Raw genomic sequence first — 19643 nt, 5'->3', positions numbered from 1 at the left:
TTAAAATAGGTGTAATAATTTCGGAAAGGCAAGCTATTTTTCCCCTACAAATCAGACTTGGGTGCTTTTGGTATTGATGCTTAGAAGTTAAATGTTAAAGCAGTGTCATTTCGTTAAAATGGAATATCCCAGAAAAGCACAAGAACACAGGAATGACAATACTTACCTGACCTTGCTTTTCATTGCTTCCTATGCCTACAAAGTTTTACATGTATTTTATCAACATTTTTGGTTTCCAATGTAACTTAATTTCTCACTAATATTTTAAGACTGTACTTAAAATATGATTTTTAAAGTGGCAATATAGAAATGTAATCACTTTATATCCATTTATATGAAGTGAATTTAACAGTAGATTCAAACTTAGGGTCCCCTCAAGTTAAGCCGAAACTGGGCTTTTGTGTGCTGTGACTTGGTTTTAAGTCTTGAAAAAAGCTTGTGTATTTGAGATTATTTTTTGTTTTCTTCACCCATTCCTGGATAAAGGAAATGTCAGAAGTGGCTGCTTGTCCCAAACAAGGCAGATGGTGGAATACTTTCTGAAGGAGCTGGGCAGAGGAGAGGAAATATGTGGAAAAGTAAGGTGGTTGGGGTGGGGGGAACCACATGGCTCAGAAAACTAGACCCAGTCCAAAAAGAAAATAGTTCCAGCTCTTGCAGAATGAGCTCTCTTGAAGACCCAAACGTGGGTGGTGGCTGTGGACTGGTGTAATTTTGAGGGAGTGGTGGCAGGCGATTTGCATTCTGGGATAATGTGAGGGCAGCAGGATAGTGGAAGGAACTGAAGTTTAGAATCTGGAAACCTAGTGTGAGTTTCAGTCCTACCCTACACTGCCTATGTGACTTTGGGCAAGTCGTTGACCTTTTTGAGTTTCAGTGTCTTCATTTGTTTAATGATAAGACCAATATTATAGGCTTATCATCAGGACAAATTAAGTAATGTATGCAAAATTGCTTTGTAAGCTAGGATGTGCTCTAAATGTCACTGGTGTAGATCAAAGATAGTTACTGTTCAATTATTCCGAAGAGTGAACATATTTCCTACCCTAGATGTCCTGACAAAATGGATTGATTGGAGTATACCAAGTATTACAGTCAACTCAATGATTAGGTTACCTCAATTAGGGCTCAATTTGGCTTCCAAAACCAAAATCTAAACAGACATCTAAGTCTGTTTGTTAATCTGTTAATGAGGTGTGACTCTTAATTGTTGTTTATTAAATGTGAAGCTTATTTATTGAAGAATGTGGAGAATCAGATCTGGAGGGAATCTTACCTAATTTCACTCTGCTTTCAATCAGGACTATATTAAATGTGAATTAGCTCTGAAAGATGGTTGCTGGATTCTGTTTCTAAATTTTTTAAAGAAGATTTCACAGTTTTTCTCTAATTTCTTTTAGTAATTTAACAATTCTTATGCTGAGTTCTTCCTTAGAGCTGACCCAAATCTTAGTTGTAATTTTAAGTCCTTTCCCCCCTCCTGTCATTACTGAAGATGGAGAACAGCTGGTCCGCAACCTTATGCTAATCATCCTTTGTATATTTAAAGAAGAGTTACTCAGTTCCACTCCCTCGCTCCACCCCCTCCCACCACCAAATTCATCAACTAGTATTCTCTGAATCATTCATGGTGATGACACCTATCTCCCGCCCCTCCCTCAGACACTTGGCTGTTTCAGGCAGCTGGGCAGAATGTGTTGTCACTGGCCACATGGACTTGGAGAGAATCTGGGCTGCTGCTTTCTTTCCTCTTTTATTTTGTTCATAATCTTTGGCCTTCTAATAAATGATCAGAATAACCCTTAACAGTGTTTGATGGAGTTTTGCAAGGATACTTATCATAGAATCCTTTGAAAGTTAGACCTCCCTGGTGACTTAGTGCACTCAGCCAGACATACCATTAAGCTGCTACTTTGCCTGCTAAAAATAACATTGATTGATATCTCTGATTTATTGGACTTAATCTTGGCAGACATTGAGCTGAAACGCTCCTGAGTGCAGTGTGTGTTCAGAAGCACACTAAGAGTTTGAAAGAGTTAATGGTTTCCCCAGTGCTCTAAGTTGCAGTTGGGAATAAGTGACCATTGAGGAGAATTGAGCTCATTAAGGTTATCCCATGTAGTTTCAGAGTGGATCCTGTTTTTAATCTGAATGTGTATGCTTTTGTGTCTCTGTAGGTTTATTGCCCAGAACTCTTTGTCTGGGTCAGTCAAGAACCATTTCCAAACAAGAACATGGAGGGAAGGCTTCCTAAGGTAAGATCCCTAGATGCCATTTTGTTAACACTATTTTCAATATTGAAACAATTGTTTTAAAATATCAGAGCCTTTTCATTTTAATACCCATTATAGGCTGCTATAAGAATCCATCAACCTGATACTATGATGACCTTGGAAATAATGTACTTTTAAAAAATATCATAAAGTCCTCTGACTTAAAGTTCACATTATCTTCCTTTCTTCATAAATAAAAAATTTTCATTTAAAACATGGAATTAGTTTATCAAATGTACAATTTACAGGTTTTAAATCTGTTCCATTCCTGGTTAGACAAACTCAAATACAATGATCAAACTAAAAGATTTCTTAAAAGTGTAAGATGATGACATAATTGCCTGCTAATGAAGTCTGAAGGTCTGATAAGATTATCCATGAAGCAAAAGGGAAGACCAAAAAACTGTTACATGTCTTTCTTCTAATTTTTAAGCCTAAAAACCATTTTTTATAAACATGGCTTCATTGTTCTGACATCTTAGGTATGGCAGTTCTCTGCCTCAAAATTTGTAAAATTTATATTTTAGATTTTAGCATAATTTCTGAAACAAATAACAACTACTTACCAGTTTTTACTGTAGATACTGAACTTTGCCTCTTAGGGTAAATACTTATTTGACCTCAAGCAGGAAGAGTGTACTTTTTAATGACTTACTGATTTTGCAGTTAATAAAGAAAAACAGAATCCACTGAAAATAACATTTCTATTTGAAAGTTTCATAAGTGTAATAATTGACTAATGGTGAGGCCTCCCCCAGCTATTACTGGTATTTCAATGTTTAAGAAATTATTTTATTTACACTCAATAGTCTCAACAATTCCCTATCTTATACTGGCAGGCAGAAACTGAAGAGGTTGTATCAACTGGCAGTTTGCACTGAAAGAAAACAATCTTAAATCACTTTTAATCTTGCAGAGCATTTTTGAAGGTCAAGGTTGAAATCACTGGCAGAAAAGTAGGTGAACAAAATGGTTTGGCCCTGCCTGAACTAGACTTGCACTGATTTGTAGAGCTGGAGTGGAAGAGAGCTAAAATAGTAGCGCTTTCCTTAAAACACACCCACACCCCACCACCTCACCAACAGCACACCAGCGGCAGCAGCAGTATAACCGTAGACATTCATCACTGTGCCAGATCAGGGCATAATTTTCTTAAGGCAGCTGAGGGCAAGATGTGAAAACAAAGCAAAGTATAGCCTTCGCATTAATTCTTGCCTCATTCAAGCATCCAAAGGTCCTCTCTTTGATACTGGTGACATAAACCAGAGGGGCAAGACTAGGCACATTCCTTGATAAGCTCAGTGGTGCCTCCCCCTACTCTTAGATAGCCAGCCCTGGTGTGCTAGGTCTTGTCCTACACAAAGACATGCTCCCAGGGGTGGGCACAGTGGATCATGGTATTCAGGTCTTCTGCTATTTTCAGTTCTTTCTTCTCTAAATATGTGAATAATATTTTAAGCATAGTGTATTTATTCTTTTTCCAGAAGTTCCCTTCTGGAAAAGCATATCTTTGCATAATTGTAGGAAAAATAATCTTGACTTACTTGGTCCAAAGCACATTATTAACTGGGGATTAATTTCCTAGTAGTCATCTGTCGGGAGGGCTGATCCACCCCGAGGCACATTAACTGGCATGACTTCCAGGACAGCGGGGCTGTGGGAGCCACTGGACACATCTGCCCCCCAACCCCTAGCCTCTTGAATTACTCAAGTCCCTCAGTTCTGTTGGCACAAATATGTGCTGGATGATAGAACAACTGTTTTTTCCATGGATGGACTTTTTTTTGGCTTAAATTCTTATAAGGCCTGACTTCTGGATCTGGAGAAAGAAGACTTCTTTGTGTCCCATCTTCAAAGTGCCTCCTCCATTTGTTGCAGAAGCCTAAAATTCCTTTAGTGGGGGCAGAAAGCCTATTATTATTATTTTTTAAATAGTGGGAGGGTGTGTGGATTGAAATCAGTTGGGGGAAGAGGGTTGAAATCTAGTAAATCCAGGACTCCATAGGGAGGATGCACAGAACTCTGTCTCCTCAGGAGCACCTCTCCCCATGGGCATGTTGGGCTCTGGGCCCTCAGGTTGCTGCAGTAGCACACCTCCCTGTGGGCCCTACTACCATTGCCTCATCAGGGTCCAGTCTGTATGCCTGTCTTCCACACAGCAAGTTAATGAAGGGTGAGATGGGCAGGGACTGTTTTTGTTTCTGTTTCAATCTCTAAGCTTAAAATCGAATAGAGTACTCCAGCCATAGTAGGCACTCAGAGCATAAAAGTGAACAAAGAAATATATATTATCNTTACATGTCTTTCTTCTAATTTTAAGCCTAAAACCATTTTTTATAAACATGGCTTCATTGTTCTGACATCTTAGGTATGGCAGTTCTCTGCCTCAAAATTTGTAAAATTTATATTTTAGATTTTAGCATAATTTCTGAAACAAATAACAACTACTTACCAGTTTTACTGTAGATACTGAACTTTGCCTCTTAGGGTAAATACTTATTTGACCTCAAGCAGGAAGAGTGTACTTTTAATGACTTACTGATTTTGCAGTTAATAAAGAAAACAGAATCCACTGAAAATAACATTTCTATTTGAAAGTTTCATAAGTGTAATAATTGACTAATGGTGAGGCCTCCCCAGCTATTACTGGTATTTCAATGTTTAAGAAATTATTTTATTTACACTCAATAGTCTCAACAATTCCCTATCTTATACTGGCAGGCAGAAACTGAAGAGGTTGTATCAACTGGCAGTTTGCACTGAAAGAAAACAATCTTAAATCACTTTTAATCTTGCAGAGCATTTTGAAGGTCAAGGTTGAAATCACTGGCAGAAAAGTAGGTGAACAAAATGGTTTGGCCCTGCCTGAACTAGACTTGCACTGATTTGTAGAGCTGGAGTGGAAGAGAGCTAAAATAGTAGCGCTTTCCTTAAAACACACCCACACCCCACCACCTCACCAACAGCACACCAGCGGCAGCAGCAGTATAACCGTAGACATTCATCACTGTGCCAGATCAGGGCATAATTTTCTTAAGGCAGCTGAGGGCAAGATGTGAAAACAAAGCAAAGTATAGCCTTCGCATTAATTCTTGCCTCATTCAAGCATCCAAAGGTCCTCTCTTTGATACTGGTGACATAAACCAGAGGGGCAAGACTAGGCACATTCCTTGATAAGCTCAGTGGTGCCTCCCCTACTCTTAGATAGCCAGCCCTGGTGTGCTAGGTCTTGTCCTACACAAAGACATGCTCCCAGGGGTGGGCACAGTGGATCATGGTATTCAGGTCTTCTGCTATTTTCAGTTCTTTCTTCTCTAAATATGTGAATAATATTTTAAGCATAGTGTATTTATTCTTTTCCAGAAGTTCCCTTCTGGAAAAGCATATCTTTGCATAATTGTAGGAAAATAATCTTGACTTACTTGGTCCAAAGCACATTATTAACTGGGGATTAATTTCCTAGTAGTCATCTGTCGGGAGGGCTGATCCACCCCGAGGCACATTAACTGGCATGACTTCCAGGACAGCGGGGCTGTGGGAGCCACTGGACACATCTGCCCCCCAACCCCTAGCCTCTTGAATTACTCAAGTCCCTCAGTTCTGTTGGCACAAATATGTGCTGGATGATAGAACAACTGTTTTTTCCATGGATGGACTTTTTTTTGGCTTAAATTCTTATAAGGCCTGACTTCTGGATCTGGAGAAAGAAGACTTCTTTGTGTCCCATCTTCAAAGTGCCTCCTCCATTTGTTGCAGAAGCCTAAAATTCCTTTAGTGGGGCAGAAAGCCTATTATTATTATTTTTTAAATAGTGGGAGGGTGTGTGGATTGAAATCAGTTGGGGAAGAGGGTTGAAATCTAGTAAATCCAGGACTCCATAGGGAGGATGCACAGAACTCTGTCTCCTCAGGAGCACCTCTCCCCATGGGCATGTTGGGCTCTGGGCCCTCAGGTTGCTGCAGTAGCACACCTCCCTGTGGGCCCTACTACCATTGCCTCATCAGGGTCCAGTCTGTATGCCTGTCTTCCACACAGCAAGTTAATGAAGGGTGAGATGGGCAGGGACTGTTTTGTTTCTGTTTCAATCTCTAAGCTTAAAATCGAATAGAGTACTCCAGCCATAGTAGGCACTCAGAGCATAAAAGTGAACAAAGAAATATATATTATCTGGCACCTTGAAACAGAAAAAATAGTAAAAATGGTAAATTCAAAACTGAAATAATCTTCACTTTCTTTTTTTCTGGAGGTGCCTCTTCCCAAATCCTTTGCTCTTCCTTTTGTTTTGTTGTGTATGTTTCATGGAGGTAGAAGATTAGTACTGAGACTAAGATTTAAATAGAGAGATATACTAACGTTCTGTATATTCACTTTTGAACAGAGTAAGTCTGAACAGGAGCAGTTTTAAGGCAAGCTGTGTAAAGAGTATAATTGTTGAGTTAACATTTATCAACTTTTGGTTTTCCTTTTCTTGCCTGTGACAATTAACAGCCATTGAACTCTTCATTTGTCCAAAACCTAAGTTTGTCCTATCCTGAACCATGGTAACTGGTTGGCTGTGGGGTGAGATGGCGTTGGGCTGGCAGCATAATTTTAAAGACACTGGTATTACAGTGGATTTCCTTTTTTTGTTGTTGTTGTTGTTAAATTTGGGATTGTGTACCAAGATTCCAAGATTGAAATTATTTTCAGAAATGCAAGTAACTACCCAATATTATGCTTTTGGAAATTGAATCTAGACTCTTAATGGTGTGTGAATGGTGAATTATATTTTTATTTAATTTTCTGGTTTGGTCTCATTGGTATTTAATGATACCAAAACAACCTCTAAAATCACAACCTAAGATTGGAGTATTAAAGTACATAATGGTTATATATGTCCAAAAAACTGTTGTATGCTCTCAGAGTCTGAGACTTTTAAGCAAAAAATTGAGGCATACCAGATGTTTAAATACGGAAAATTATACAGTAAGTAAGACTTTTTAAAGTTGAATTATCTGTTGCATTTAGTTCACCCCTGGGCTGCTGAAAATATTTATTCAATTTCAAGTTGTTTGGAAGTTACTGGCTTCTGAATTCTTAAAAAGAAATTTAGATGTGTTAATTTATAGGTCACAAAGTAAGATGATCACTTTAATCCAAGTACTTTACATCTAGTCAAATTGGCTTATTAAAACTGACTTGTTAGAACATGTGACTTGAGCAAAAAACAAAAACAAAAAAGAAAACCCACACATCTTTTAAAACCACAAAGGATATTTTTTTCCAAGAAAATGTGAGTAATTAAAACTCCAGAGTTCAGCTAAAAGAGAGACTATCATCAAATCTTCACTATGTTCATACCTGTATGGGCATAAAATCCATCTGTTGTAAATTAATACCTTTATTATGCATCATGTGGGCAGGTGGGCTTCACTGTGCTGTGCTTCTGCTGTCTGATTGTGATGGAGAGCTCCTCTCCACTGTTGGCGCTGCAGCAGTGTATCCGGGAAGCCACATGGCGGCGGATCAGCAGTCACACTGAGATTGAGTTATTCTAGTCAGAAACACAACAACCTTACTCATCAGGATTGTGAGGAGAGACTTAGAATAGCCCCAGTCAGTTCTGGCCTTGGTTTCCCACTAGCCCCCTCTCTCCTACATCCGCTGTCTGGGCACCCTCACATTATTTCTCTCCCAGACACTTCCCATCTTTGGTACCCACTTCTGGCATGTACCAATTGCATGTAGAATAAGCCATACATATAGATAAGATTTATGCAAATTGGATAAGTTTTTAAATATTTTTATTACATATTCGAAAATAGACTATTACTCTTCTTCATCACACCCTCTGGACTTTTTTTTTTTTTTTCCAATTATTGACTGACCCTCCTGTGAGTATCTATCACCCAGTCTAAGGTTGGGCCCCATCTGATACTAGAAACTGTCCCAAGAAACCTGACACTGGGGAATGCTGCCTCACACATGGCTGGCACCACCATGACAGAAGCACTTCATTCTACTGAAGCAAAGGTGGCTAGTGTTTAATTACTTTATTTCCTCACAGACCTAATATTTACATTCAGGTGAACTGTGTTTAATATGTAAACTCTGTTTTGCAAAACAGCAAGAGTTCAAGGGTAAAATGTGGGCTGGGCAGGAAAAGCAAAATTTTAAAAAATGGTTTCAGAAGCATGACTAATTTTGTCTTTTATGTGTGTGTGTCTGTGTGTGGGTCTGCCTGCTTTGCAGGGAAGACTTCCTGTCCCAAAGGAAGTGAACCGCAAGAAGAACGATGAGACAAACGCTGCCTCCCTGACTCCACTGGGCAGCAGTGAACTCCGCTCCCCAAGAATCAGTTACCTCCACTTTTTTTAATCGTAACACCTCCATTTGTATTACATATGGTGTATGGGTATTGATGAGGTCATGGTATCATATATGGGATTTTTTTCTGTGTAAATCATCAAGTATAAGAAGAAACTATGGGACTCTGAGCCTTGCTTTAGAGAATTTACAGTGGACAAATAGGTATCATCAAACCAGTTTTTAATCATTCTGACTCAAGTGAAAACGCTCAGAATTTCACACTGTGAATCCACGTTTACAACCCTTACAGGTGGGCCTTCAGGCCTGGTTCGCTACAACAATGTCTTCCACAACTCAAACTCCCACCGCGCTCACACAACCGGTCCACTCCTGCCTTTTCACTCACACAGCTCCCGACTGCTTCTTGCAGAGGCTGAGAGTCCCCCCTTTTTTTTTCATTTAGATGTAACAAACCTAGTAGTTTATGTTCATCAATTGTCTGTATATCTCTATATTTTATCCATGTACTCTTTTGATGTATAGAAGTAGTTTGAAACTCATTGTTTCCTTGTGGTAAGTGACCGAGATGCTGCCACAGGACCTGAGACACTGATGAATGGTGCTATTTTGGACTTTCAACATGCTCCTTGGCGAGGTAGCTCTGATGGAGTTATTTTTTATTTCCATGTTCTAAGAAGGTGTTGGTACTCTGTTTCCCTGAATGTTGTTCTCTAGACTGGATTGACTTGTATTCCTTGTGTCTTCAGTGTGGCTTTCTTCCTCAGTGTTGTAGGTTGAGCGAATGCTACCAGAGTGTGAGAGACGATTGTCTCGTTGACTGGCACTCACGGACATGCAGTCACGGTAGCGGGAGCAATCACAAAACTGTAATTTACTTACCAAATCTCTTCCTTTCCGTAGCCTCGCCTGCCTGACTTAGAGAAAGAAAAGCAATAATTTTACAGGCATTTTGAGGTGTCTCTTTGGGTTCTTTCTGTTTGAAAGGATACTTGTGGAAAAAAAGAGCAAAACCTTTTTAAATAAACTCACCCTGAAGAAAACCCAAAACACTGGCATCTGAGTAGGAATATGAAAATGACACCTTTTCCAAATATTAAATTGGAAAACAATGTCTTTACAAAATCATAATGCTTTTTTAAAAGGCAGCGCACTTTTTTTGCCAATTTCGATAAGCAAGGTGTAGATTTACATTTTTGTCCTTGCTCCCAACGAAATGGATAAACAAAAATAAAATACCATCTACTCATGGAATGTTGTTGTGTTAGCCAGTCTGAAAGCCCACCTTAATTTTTATATAACTGTCTTTTAGCTCTTCTTTTGACAGGGCAGGCCTTGTTCTGAACTGTTTCGCTTCTGACTGTTAAAACACCGATGACGCATGCACTGCACTTCTTCGTTTTCTTCTTGCTCCCCCATTGGCCTGAGTTTCTTGTGCATTCCTCCTCTCCCTCCTTCGTTAGAATAGGTATATCAGCTGTGTAAATAGAGCAAGAAAACAGTATTCTGCATCTGTGGCATTTATGTAGAGTTGCAGTTGTGTACTGCTGAAAATGCAGGCTTTTGTAACAATGTGATCTTTACTGATGCACTCATGACAAGTACCCAATGTATTTTAGCTATTTTAGTAGTATTTGTTCAATAAATATGCAAGCTGTAAAGTAACTGTCTGATTTGGCTCATCATTGAAGAGGCCTAGTTTTGAATGCCTTCTCTGGTTCTCGCTAATTCGTGTGTTCCCAGGGCCCCAGAAGTCAGGCCAGCAAACCCAAGGGCAAATATCGAAAGAGAGAGAATCAGCTCTGCCTTTCATGCGTTTTCCCTTTTGAGGATTTTATGAGATTAGGGGCTAGGCAGTGGCTCATTAAGATGGTATTTGCAGAGCTGCCTCTGGACACAAAGGAGAATTAGACCAAGATCCTTTTATTTCTACACTTTTTCTCCCTTCCAAGGCATTCCCATACACTTCAGAACTTACTCTTTCTCACGCCTTGCCATTAAGACCCACTCTGTGGTATTCTTTATCCCTGCCAAAAGAGATCTGACCTCACTTCTTCATGGACTATTTGCACTTTTCCTCAGACAAAAAGCTTAAACTTGTAAGAGGGTACAAATTTGAGACAGAATTTAAAGTCATTAAGACTTAATTCATGTGTACCCAGATACCTGGAACCTAGCAGATGGTAAGGTGATGGTGAGCAGAGCCTTCTAGAGGTCTCATGTGACCCTGAAACCTGGCAGTTCAGGGGATTCATGTACTCTCTGTGCATGAGAAATGTCTTCTGGTTTCTCCTCATCCATTCTGGGAGTGAAACTTTTTAACTTGGCTTGTACACAAGTTGCTTATTTGGCTGGTTGGGTTCAGATGACATTGGAGTTTCACCTCAACAGAGACTAAGGAACAGACCTCTGAGATAAAAGCAGAGAGAGAAAAAACAGCCAAAGGGAACATTTCCCCTGCAGTGGGAGCTCAGCCTCTGGAGAGTGGGCATCAGATTCTCTCTGAGAAATCTTGGGTCTTAATATGTGTGTTATGTCAGGAAGGACTTTTACATTTGGGGGTTACTGAGCTTAATTTGAAATTAATGCACCTCTCAGATTTTGGTTAAGTTTCCTATTTACCCTCAACTTTTATTAAGAGAAAGGAGCCTTAGGGCAGAACCAAATTCTAGCTGCTTACCAAATCGTTAGAATTTGTTCATTCTGAAGGAAAATTCTTAAAAATGACATACCACCACCATTTTGAGTATTAACCTCTGGATATAAGGGAAGTTCTCCTTTCAATTTAATTACCTTTTTAAAAAATTTTTTTATTAAAAAAAAAAAAATCATCTGAAGACTTACATGGGGCTGGAGAATCTGCTCCCAATACAGGTTAGTCCATGGCTGTTTGAAGGATGCCTCAGTTTTTCTACTCATGAGCTTCTCCCTAGTGCTGCTTGAGTGTCCGCATAACTTATGGCTTCCTGAAGAGCAAGTAATTCAAGAGAAAGCTGAGAGCAAACTAAAATGCTATGACCTATTCTCAGAAGTCACCATCATCTGTCATATTCTGTTCATTAGAAGCAAGTCGCTAAGTATTGCCCACACTCAAGGATGAAGGAAATTAGTTTCTACCTCCTGAAAGGAGGAATACCAAAGAATTTATGGACATGTTTTTAAATTAGCACATGATCTGAAGTTGAAGAGCTCAGGGTAATTATAGGTCAGAGTCTGGAAGTAAGAAGGGCTGAAACTAGTATCACAGCTACTTCTTTCTATTGAAAATTTTTTACGGTCCTTGGAAGCAGCATATGAGGACAGCATCCAGGAACTATAATACTGGGATTGCATAGCCTCCACTGGTTAATCCATGTTCGATTAGACCCACTACTAATGTTGAGAGAATGTTATGAGAAGCTGTAAAAACAGGGGAGCTGGAATAAATGATGTTTAAAGTTCCATCCAACTCTATGGATTGTGGGGTTAGCTGATGACAATTCCTCAGCCTCCATAAAGCTTAAAGTAATAATTGACTCTGCACTTTAAACTTGAAAAACTCGTGTGAGGATCCAGCAATGTTTTGTGAAGGGTTATAAGAACTGGAGAGATAGCTGGGCTCACTTCAGAAGACCCAAACTTTGATTCAAGACTGCTTTGTTCTCTCACCAGAGGCAAACATATGACCACGTTGCCTTTGGGAGGAGACGGCTAACAGCCATTGAGCTGACATAACCTGGAGATTTGTTTTGCAATGTGTTGTATAACAATGTTGATTTAATTGCCTACATTTACAAATCAGGTGATTTTACATGAAAATCCAGGTAGAAAAGTGGAAAATATAGCAACAGTGGGATTAGAGGTGAATAGCTGCCTCCACCTGTGGATGAGGCACGTCCTCTCTTTTATCAAACTCTCATCACCTCTTTTCTTATATCCTGTCTGCTTGATTGATTTATATCATCTGCTTGCCTCTGTTGGTATGGCAGTTAGCAACACTAATCTTCTGGTTTGGGGAGGATGGTACTGCACTTATTTTCACCAACAAAGGCCCAGGGCACATTTTGCACTCATTGTTTGATAGCAGGAACACTTGCAGGATGATGAACACCAGACTGGAATCAGAATTTCCTCAATGCTACTCAAAACTTCTCTGCTGCAATTCCAACTCTACCTCTCTGGGCCCTCTTTAGAATCCTTTGATTATCTTCCTCCAGGGATTGAGATCACGTGACAAACAATCTTGGATTGGGTCAGGTTAATTTATATACAGGTATGATAAATTCATAATTTTCAAACAGATATGTGTACCTAAAGGTATGTGGTGGCTTTTCACAGATTGCATGCTCAGGACAGTTTTCAGGAAATTAATTTCCAGATCCTCTATATACACTCTTTCCTTAAATTGATCTGCTGAGAATGAGTCTTTGTTCATACTGTTTCTTTTCCCACATGAAAAAAAGATACAGGGCTATCCATCCCATATCTTAATATAATACATTGCTCTTAATATGATCCCAAAACCTCAGATGTAGCAAACAGACGAAAGGTTTCTTGATTAATCAATAAACATAGAGCCTTGGGCTTTCACCTCTTATAACACATTTTGAAGCTATGATGTTAGATAACATTAGAAATTGGGGGTTTGGACTCAAAAAAGATTTTCGGAATTCAGATAATAATGATAAATGTGAGTAATGTAATAATGACAATTTTTTTTAACAGCTTTTTCTTTTTCTCTTTCCTGACTCTTGTAAGAATTTCTTCTCTTGAGGAGAGACATGGGAGACTGAAATAAAGAAAATTAGTAGAAGGCACTGAATGCCAAAAAAGTCTTCTTCATATAATTGTATCAATTATTTCCACTATTGTCAGTGTCCTTCCTAGGAATGTATCTTGACGGGAAAAAAGCAACTTGGAAGGCTAAAGCGTATAGATTTGCCATGCTGATTATTTTAATGTATACCAGAATGCCCTCTGGGATGCCAAATTTTTAGGATGAGTAAGATAGAACCCAAGGATAAAAAGTTTCACATGATTCTTGTCAGATTTGATGTGCATTCATTATAAGTTGTCAGAACCATTGTATCAAACATACAGTGAAACATTTATTTCAATTATATTCTTGTCTTAGTCTGGTTTTCTGTTGCTGTAACAAAACACCAGACTGGAAATTTATTCTCAAAAAGAAACATTCGGCTCATGGTACTGGGAGACTGGGAAAGTCCAAGAACCTGGCACTGGAATTTTGCTCAACTCTTGGGAGGCCTTCCTTGCTGCTCAAGTTGTGATAAAGGGTGGAAGGCAAAAAGTGCATTTCAACTCAGGTCTCTCCTCTTATAAAGCCTTTGGGTCCATCATGGGGGTCTACCCCATCAACGATATGAATTTGAGGATTAATTTTTCAACTATGAATACTTGGGGAAACATTCAAACTATAGTTGTTTCTACCTTTTATCTTATAACATATTTCTTGGTTAATCATTCTCCAAAGCCAGTCAGCACATTCATCACCTGTAACATAATTTGTACGTAGAGATAATACATGCCTTTTTATCATTTTCCTACTTTATATGTACGACATAGTGTATTGGTCATCTTTGTTTTTATAACTAAACATCGGAAAAATAAATAATTAGATCTTTATCTAACTTGTTTTAGTGATCAAGTTTCACAAGAATACTTTTGGTTCTCATTGATTTTTTATAAGTATTGCTCAAAATAAGCTATTTGGAATTGAAAATGAAAAACTTTTTCTGATCAGAAAGTGTATCTGATTTGGCATACCAGTTTGACAGTGAAGATTGGCCCTGCCAGTGAGGTTTTATGACAGATATTTTTCATAAATGAGTTAAATCTGCAACTCCAAATTAGTGGCAATACATTTAAAACAAGAAATAAGATCAAATCATTTTATGAAAAAGCATTGTTTTGGCAAACATGTAATAAAACTAAAATTTGTTTGTTTTCTTTCCTGCCATTTCTGGTGATATGGCTTTTAAAAGGTGGGCCTAAGTACAAGTGTTACAGCACAATTAACAATAATTTGATAAATCTTAGTAAAGCTCTCTTGGTGTACTTCCCAGAAATTGAGAAAGTAAATTATTCAAATTGCTGGAGAACAAATCTCTTTGCTAGTCAGGTGCTTCCTAGTTCACTGTTTAAAAGAAATGAAGAAGGACTTTATCAAATTGTCATGTGACTGAAGATTAAAAATATTTTCTAATACACCATTATATAAATGTTGACATATAACATAGAAGGAATTCAAAGAACTGAATTACATTGCTGTAATAAAACACTCTCAATTCCTTCAACTTACATCTATAAAAACAAAACAAAAAAGAAATATAACTGATACCCCTTATTTCAGAAGTAAGTAATGTTCATCTACAGATAAATGAACTAACTGAAAAAAGTTTATCATCTCATGAAAGGATGCATTTGCAATATAATTTTACTTTTTGTGTTTAATAATTAATATGTATGTTTAATCAGTAGTGTATTGATAATAATTGCATAGATTTTTTTAATGTTCAGAGCTTTATGGTAACAAAATAAAAGTAAAAAATTGAATTTAGGCAGATAAATGTGATGATGTAAGTAGTATTTTCAAACAAAATTATGTTACATTAAAGTTCTTTGGAGGAAATTGAATAAAAATTTATGTTCGAGTAGAAAAGGAAAGTCAAATTTCTAAAAGTTATGGAAGTATTTGTTTTTAAAAATGGAATGATGGTGGGTTATCCATTGTCATGGTGTTTAGATTCAACTGTATACATTATAGGAGAAATTCAACTTTCATTTTAACATGAAAACATTTATAATATGCCCCAAATTACATCCTTTAAAGTGTTTAAATTTATGATGAAAGACATTACTATTCATAAAAGTTACATGACGGTACATACTTTAATACAATTCTTATAGGGGATATAAAAGCAAAAGAGTTTGAAAACCTCTGAGCTAGGAAAGAAACCTAGGTGGTAGGTTTTGAGGAAGTCACTCCTGGACAGAAATACTTCCCATCTAGTCTCAATGCCTGAAAATTTCTCCCATTAATTCTTTTTGATAGAAGCCTTGAAGGGGACTGGCTATTAATTTACTATACTGCAGGGACCAAGACCTGAGGAAACAGCACCAGTGAATTTTGATGGGGAAGGGAAAGAAAGATCCAGACTCCCTGTCAGTGGTCAAGCAGGACAGGCTAGATGGCTTGGAGGCACTGACCACACAGGGGAGTGATCAAAGAGGGTCCCAGAGAAGATGTCTTTCTGAGCTGCAAGTTCAATGAGTGTATAACAGATCAGCAACTCTTCTTAGAGCCTTTACATTATTCCTCCTTGACACAAATCTTTCTACTGCTACTTTTTTTTTTATTTCTCCAGATTCTTCACCGTATCTCTATCCAGCATGTTCAAAAGGGTTGAGTCAATGATTCCTCCCGTAGGAGAAGCGAGCACAAGTCAGTGAGAGAAGTGGTATTATACCTCAGGTCGCAACCCTGTAGTACTTGAGATCCCAGTACCCCTAAGAAAAGCCTATACAGCAGCAAGCAGCTCATGAATCAGGGCAGAAAAAGAGGATCATCTTTTCTTTTACTGCATGTCTCCATTAGGCTTCCTTCTGAACATAACTTCGTAGAAGGAATATGAAATTAATCTATCCCCTTGCACAGTACATGGTGCCATTAATGCATGGCTTAGCTATAACCAGGAGGTCCATGTGGCTATGTGAAAGCCTCATAGAAAGAGAATTCTAATCGCTTGTAATCTTTTTTGGCTAAGATCAAGTGTAGTGGAGAATTCTAAGAATGCATTAATTTGCTGATTTCAAGTTGAGCAGCTTTATTTATTAGCTGCAACCTTTCTGAGCCCAATGCTGCTATTAATTTCCACCAACACATTGGTCCCAGCTGAGCGCAGGGCTGCACAGAATGAGCTGGCTCTTTCTCCAATGCAACAACCTTTCACATCCTGTTCCCCTTGTCCTTTTAGCAACCTCAGTTCCTTTAGGCAGTTTTTCTGTGACTGGTTTTCTGGGACTTTCACCACCACTATTGCCCTCTTACACAAACTCTTGTTTGCGACTGACTCAGCTTCCTTTTAAAAATGATAGCTGAGGCCTGGAAGGAATCAATGACAGAGGCATCCACTGGAGGAACACACTGTATGGTGCTGTGGTTGTTAGGGGGGTTCTAAGACATAACTAGGTAGAAGAGAGTTATGAGTCCTATTAATGTCTAAACAGCTGCTGTAGAGCCCCAGGTGCTGTGTTCCACCTATCACTTTGGACAGTCCCAATCCTGAGCCAGGTCTCTACTGTTTTCACACTGCTATAAGGAACTACCTGAGATTAGGTAATTTATGAAGAAAAGCAGATTAATTGACTCACAGTTCTGCAGGCTTGACAGGAAACATGACTGAGAGGCCTCAGGAAACTTACAATTATGGTAGAAGGCAAAGGGGAAGCAAAGACCTTCTTCACATGGTGACGAGAGAGAAAGAGTGAAGCAGGGGAGTGCCACACACTTTTAAACCATCAGGTCTTGTGAGAACTCTATCACAAGACAGCACTAGAAGGATGGTGATGGTGATAAACCATTAAAAATTACCCCCATGATCCAATCATCTCCCACCAGGCTCCACCTTTAACACATTGGGATTACAATTCCACATGAGATTTGGGTGGGGACAGAGAGCCAAACCATATCAGCCCCTTGCTATAGTGTTGGTCCCATGGCACCCTGAAAAAAGGAGAGACAGTCACTTCTTTTCTTGGGGGCCACAGACCACCTCCTGTTTTCTCTTTTCCCTGGGCTTTGTGACAATGCAACCGGATATCTGGGAGAAGGGAGTAGGCAAAGAACATCAGGCCTACTTAGGGACTGTCTCACTGGCTCATTCCTTAAAATCCCAGGGCTAGTTTCTGAAAAGCAAATGTTCCCCACAGAGCGGAGGAGTGCTGCTTTCTAGGACAGAGAGGTAACTGGAACATTCCAATTTGTCATTAATAGCTAGGATTTGCTTTGTCGGATGTGATAATGAGGGGTATTTGATGGGAGTTCTTGAGGAGGACAGTTAGCTCAGAGGGACATTTTAAAAAGTGTGACAGCAGCACCCAGGAAGGGTGTGAAAAATAGCTGCTTCCTTTTATTGCACGTGCAGGACACTTGAGGGGTTGTCATATCTATCATTTCACATATGGGCCTTCCACAACACTGTGAGGTCACCATGATTGTCTCAGTTGAGGGATGATTAATTGCTCAGAGTGAAATATCTTATCCAGGATGGCAGAGTTAATCTTCACCTTTTCCATGGTACCACTTAGGAAACCTAACCTTGCCATTCAAACTTCCACTTTTTCATGACCTTTCTTACAGTATTAGAAGAAATATTAGAAACTTAAAAAAAGTAGTCTCCAGAAAAACAGATCCAATAAGATTTATTATAAGGTACTGGCACACACAATTACGGAAGATGAGAAGTCCCATGATCTGCCATCTTCAAGCTGGAGACTCAGGAAAGCTAGTGTTGGTGTTTGAAAGCCTGAGAACCAATGGTGTAGATTTCAGTCCAGGTCTGAAGGCCTGAGAACCATGAGTACCAATGACAGAAGATTAATGTACTAGCTCTGTCAGGTAGAAGGAAGGTGATTCCAAATTCCTCTGCTTTTTTGTTCTATTCAGCTATCAATGGATAGGATAATGCCACTCACACACTGGGGAGGGCCATCTGCTTTATTCAGTTTACCAATTCAAATGCTAATCTCTTCCAGAAACACTCTCACAGACACACCTGAAAAGAATGTTTAATCAGACATCTGGGTCCAGTCAAGTTTACACATAAAGTTAACCACCACACTTCCCTCACATGTAAACTTGCTCTCAAAAAGTATCTGTAATTCTTTCGACATAAGAACTGAAAACACTTGTCTTGGTTTTTATAAATGTATTTGTATAGCAGAAATCCTTAAACCAAAGAATAGGGTGCTAATGGTGAGATTTCAGGCATCAAAGATGGGAATTGAGAAACATGGGGCAGGATTTTCACCCCTACATACATGGCAGAGAAGCTGTGGTCTTCTCTGAGCCTGACTTTCAGTAGAGTGGTGTCAGCCAATTGTTCTTGGGCAGGAGCCCTCATGGCAGAAAACCTTTTTCCCCTAGATTCCAGACTTCTACGGTGTATTCATGAAGTGGATGTGTGCACCATCTGGTTGGGACATCTGTCACTGTGCTGATCTGCAGGGCTGATTCAAGTAATCTGGCTGGTTAGGTGGCTGTCCCCATTCTCCCTCACTACTCCACACAGCTTCCTCCCAAAGTGGTGTGGCAATTTGACCAAGAAGTCCACTCCCCGGTCAAGGACACCTATCAGCTACACACCTGATACATTCTCTGGCTTGTTTTGTTGAAAAACGAATAGTGGACAAAAGCAAATAATCTTTTACTTTTTGAAGGAGGGAATTGAAGTGACAACTTTTTGTTCTTCTATGTCCCATACTATGCCTTTGTAAGGCATAAAAAGAGACAGCATTTGTCCCAAAACTGCAGGCATGACAGAAGCAGATATTATCAAAGCTCACACCTGACTCCATCTCTGATACGGTGTTATGTGGGTTCTATCCTCTTTAGTCAGTCTGCATCTTCCTTGTTCTTATGGTGAAGTGGGGAGAGGGACTTTGTCCCGCTAGTTAACTTAAGACTTTCTTCTGATACAGGCATCAATGCTACAACTCCCACCTCAGTCATCTTCATAATCTCAGGCCAATGGGTATTCCTGACACTTCTCTTTCTATTAGTGAACTATCAAGAACAGAAAGCATTATATATAGTGATTCTGAGAATTACCAGTCTTTCATCTATCCATGATTATGTTAAGGAAGTTAACGATGATAACATTGGGCCAGCCAATGATGTTTATGTAGAAGGTATCTGATTAGATAAGGCATAAGTCACTACCTGAGCAGAAAAATGGAGACTAATGTGGGAGGGATTTTCTGCTTTCTGCAGTCCTACATGATTTAGCTAGAAGTCAGAAGCAGCATTGGCCCTGCTTTTTTTTTTTTTTTTTTTTTTTTTTT

At 39.0% G+C, this 19643-nt stretch overlaps 1 protein-coding gene across 10 annotated transcripts in view; it reads left to right on the top strand.

Moving 5' to 3' along the window:
* Positions 1–10244, top strand: part of NREP (neuronal regeneration related protein) — a 34566-nt gene extending 24322 nt beyond the window's left edge. For 6 of the 10 annotated variants that reach the window (XR_001888637.1, XR_001888636.1, XM_017889289.1 and 3 more), the window contains 2 exons: positions 2178–2255; positions 8505–10244. Coding sequence is in view for 8 of the 10 variants with exons in the window: in XM_017889289.1 (XP_017744778.1) it covers positions 2178–2255; positions 8505–8630 (204 nt within the window). In the remaining 2 variants the exon portion in view is untranslated. Of the gene's footprint in view, positions 1–486; positions 579–2177; positions 2256–8504 lie in introns of all 10 variants that reach the window. The other 4 variants (XM_017889287.1, XM_017889284.1, XM_017889283.1 and 1 more) reach the window with 1 other exon arrangement.
* Positions 10245–19643: the final 9399 nt, after the last annotated feature.

The sequence above is a fragment of the Rhinopithecus bieti genome, unplaced genomic scaffold, assembly GCF_001698545.2.
Source record: "Rhinopithecus bieti isolate Rb0 unplaced genomic scaffold, ASM169854v2 scaffold_18418, whole genome shotgun sequence".
NCBI lineage: Eukaryota > Metazoa > Chordata > Mammalia > Primates > Cercopithecidae > Rhinopithecus > Rhinopithecus bieti.
The sequence above is the reverse complement of the archived record's forward strand: the minus strand, read 5'-3'. Positions and strand labels throughout refer to the sequence as shown.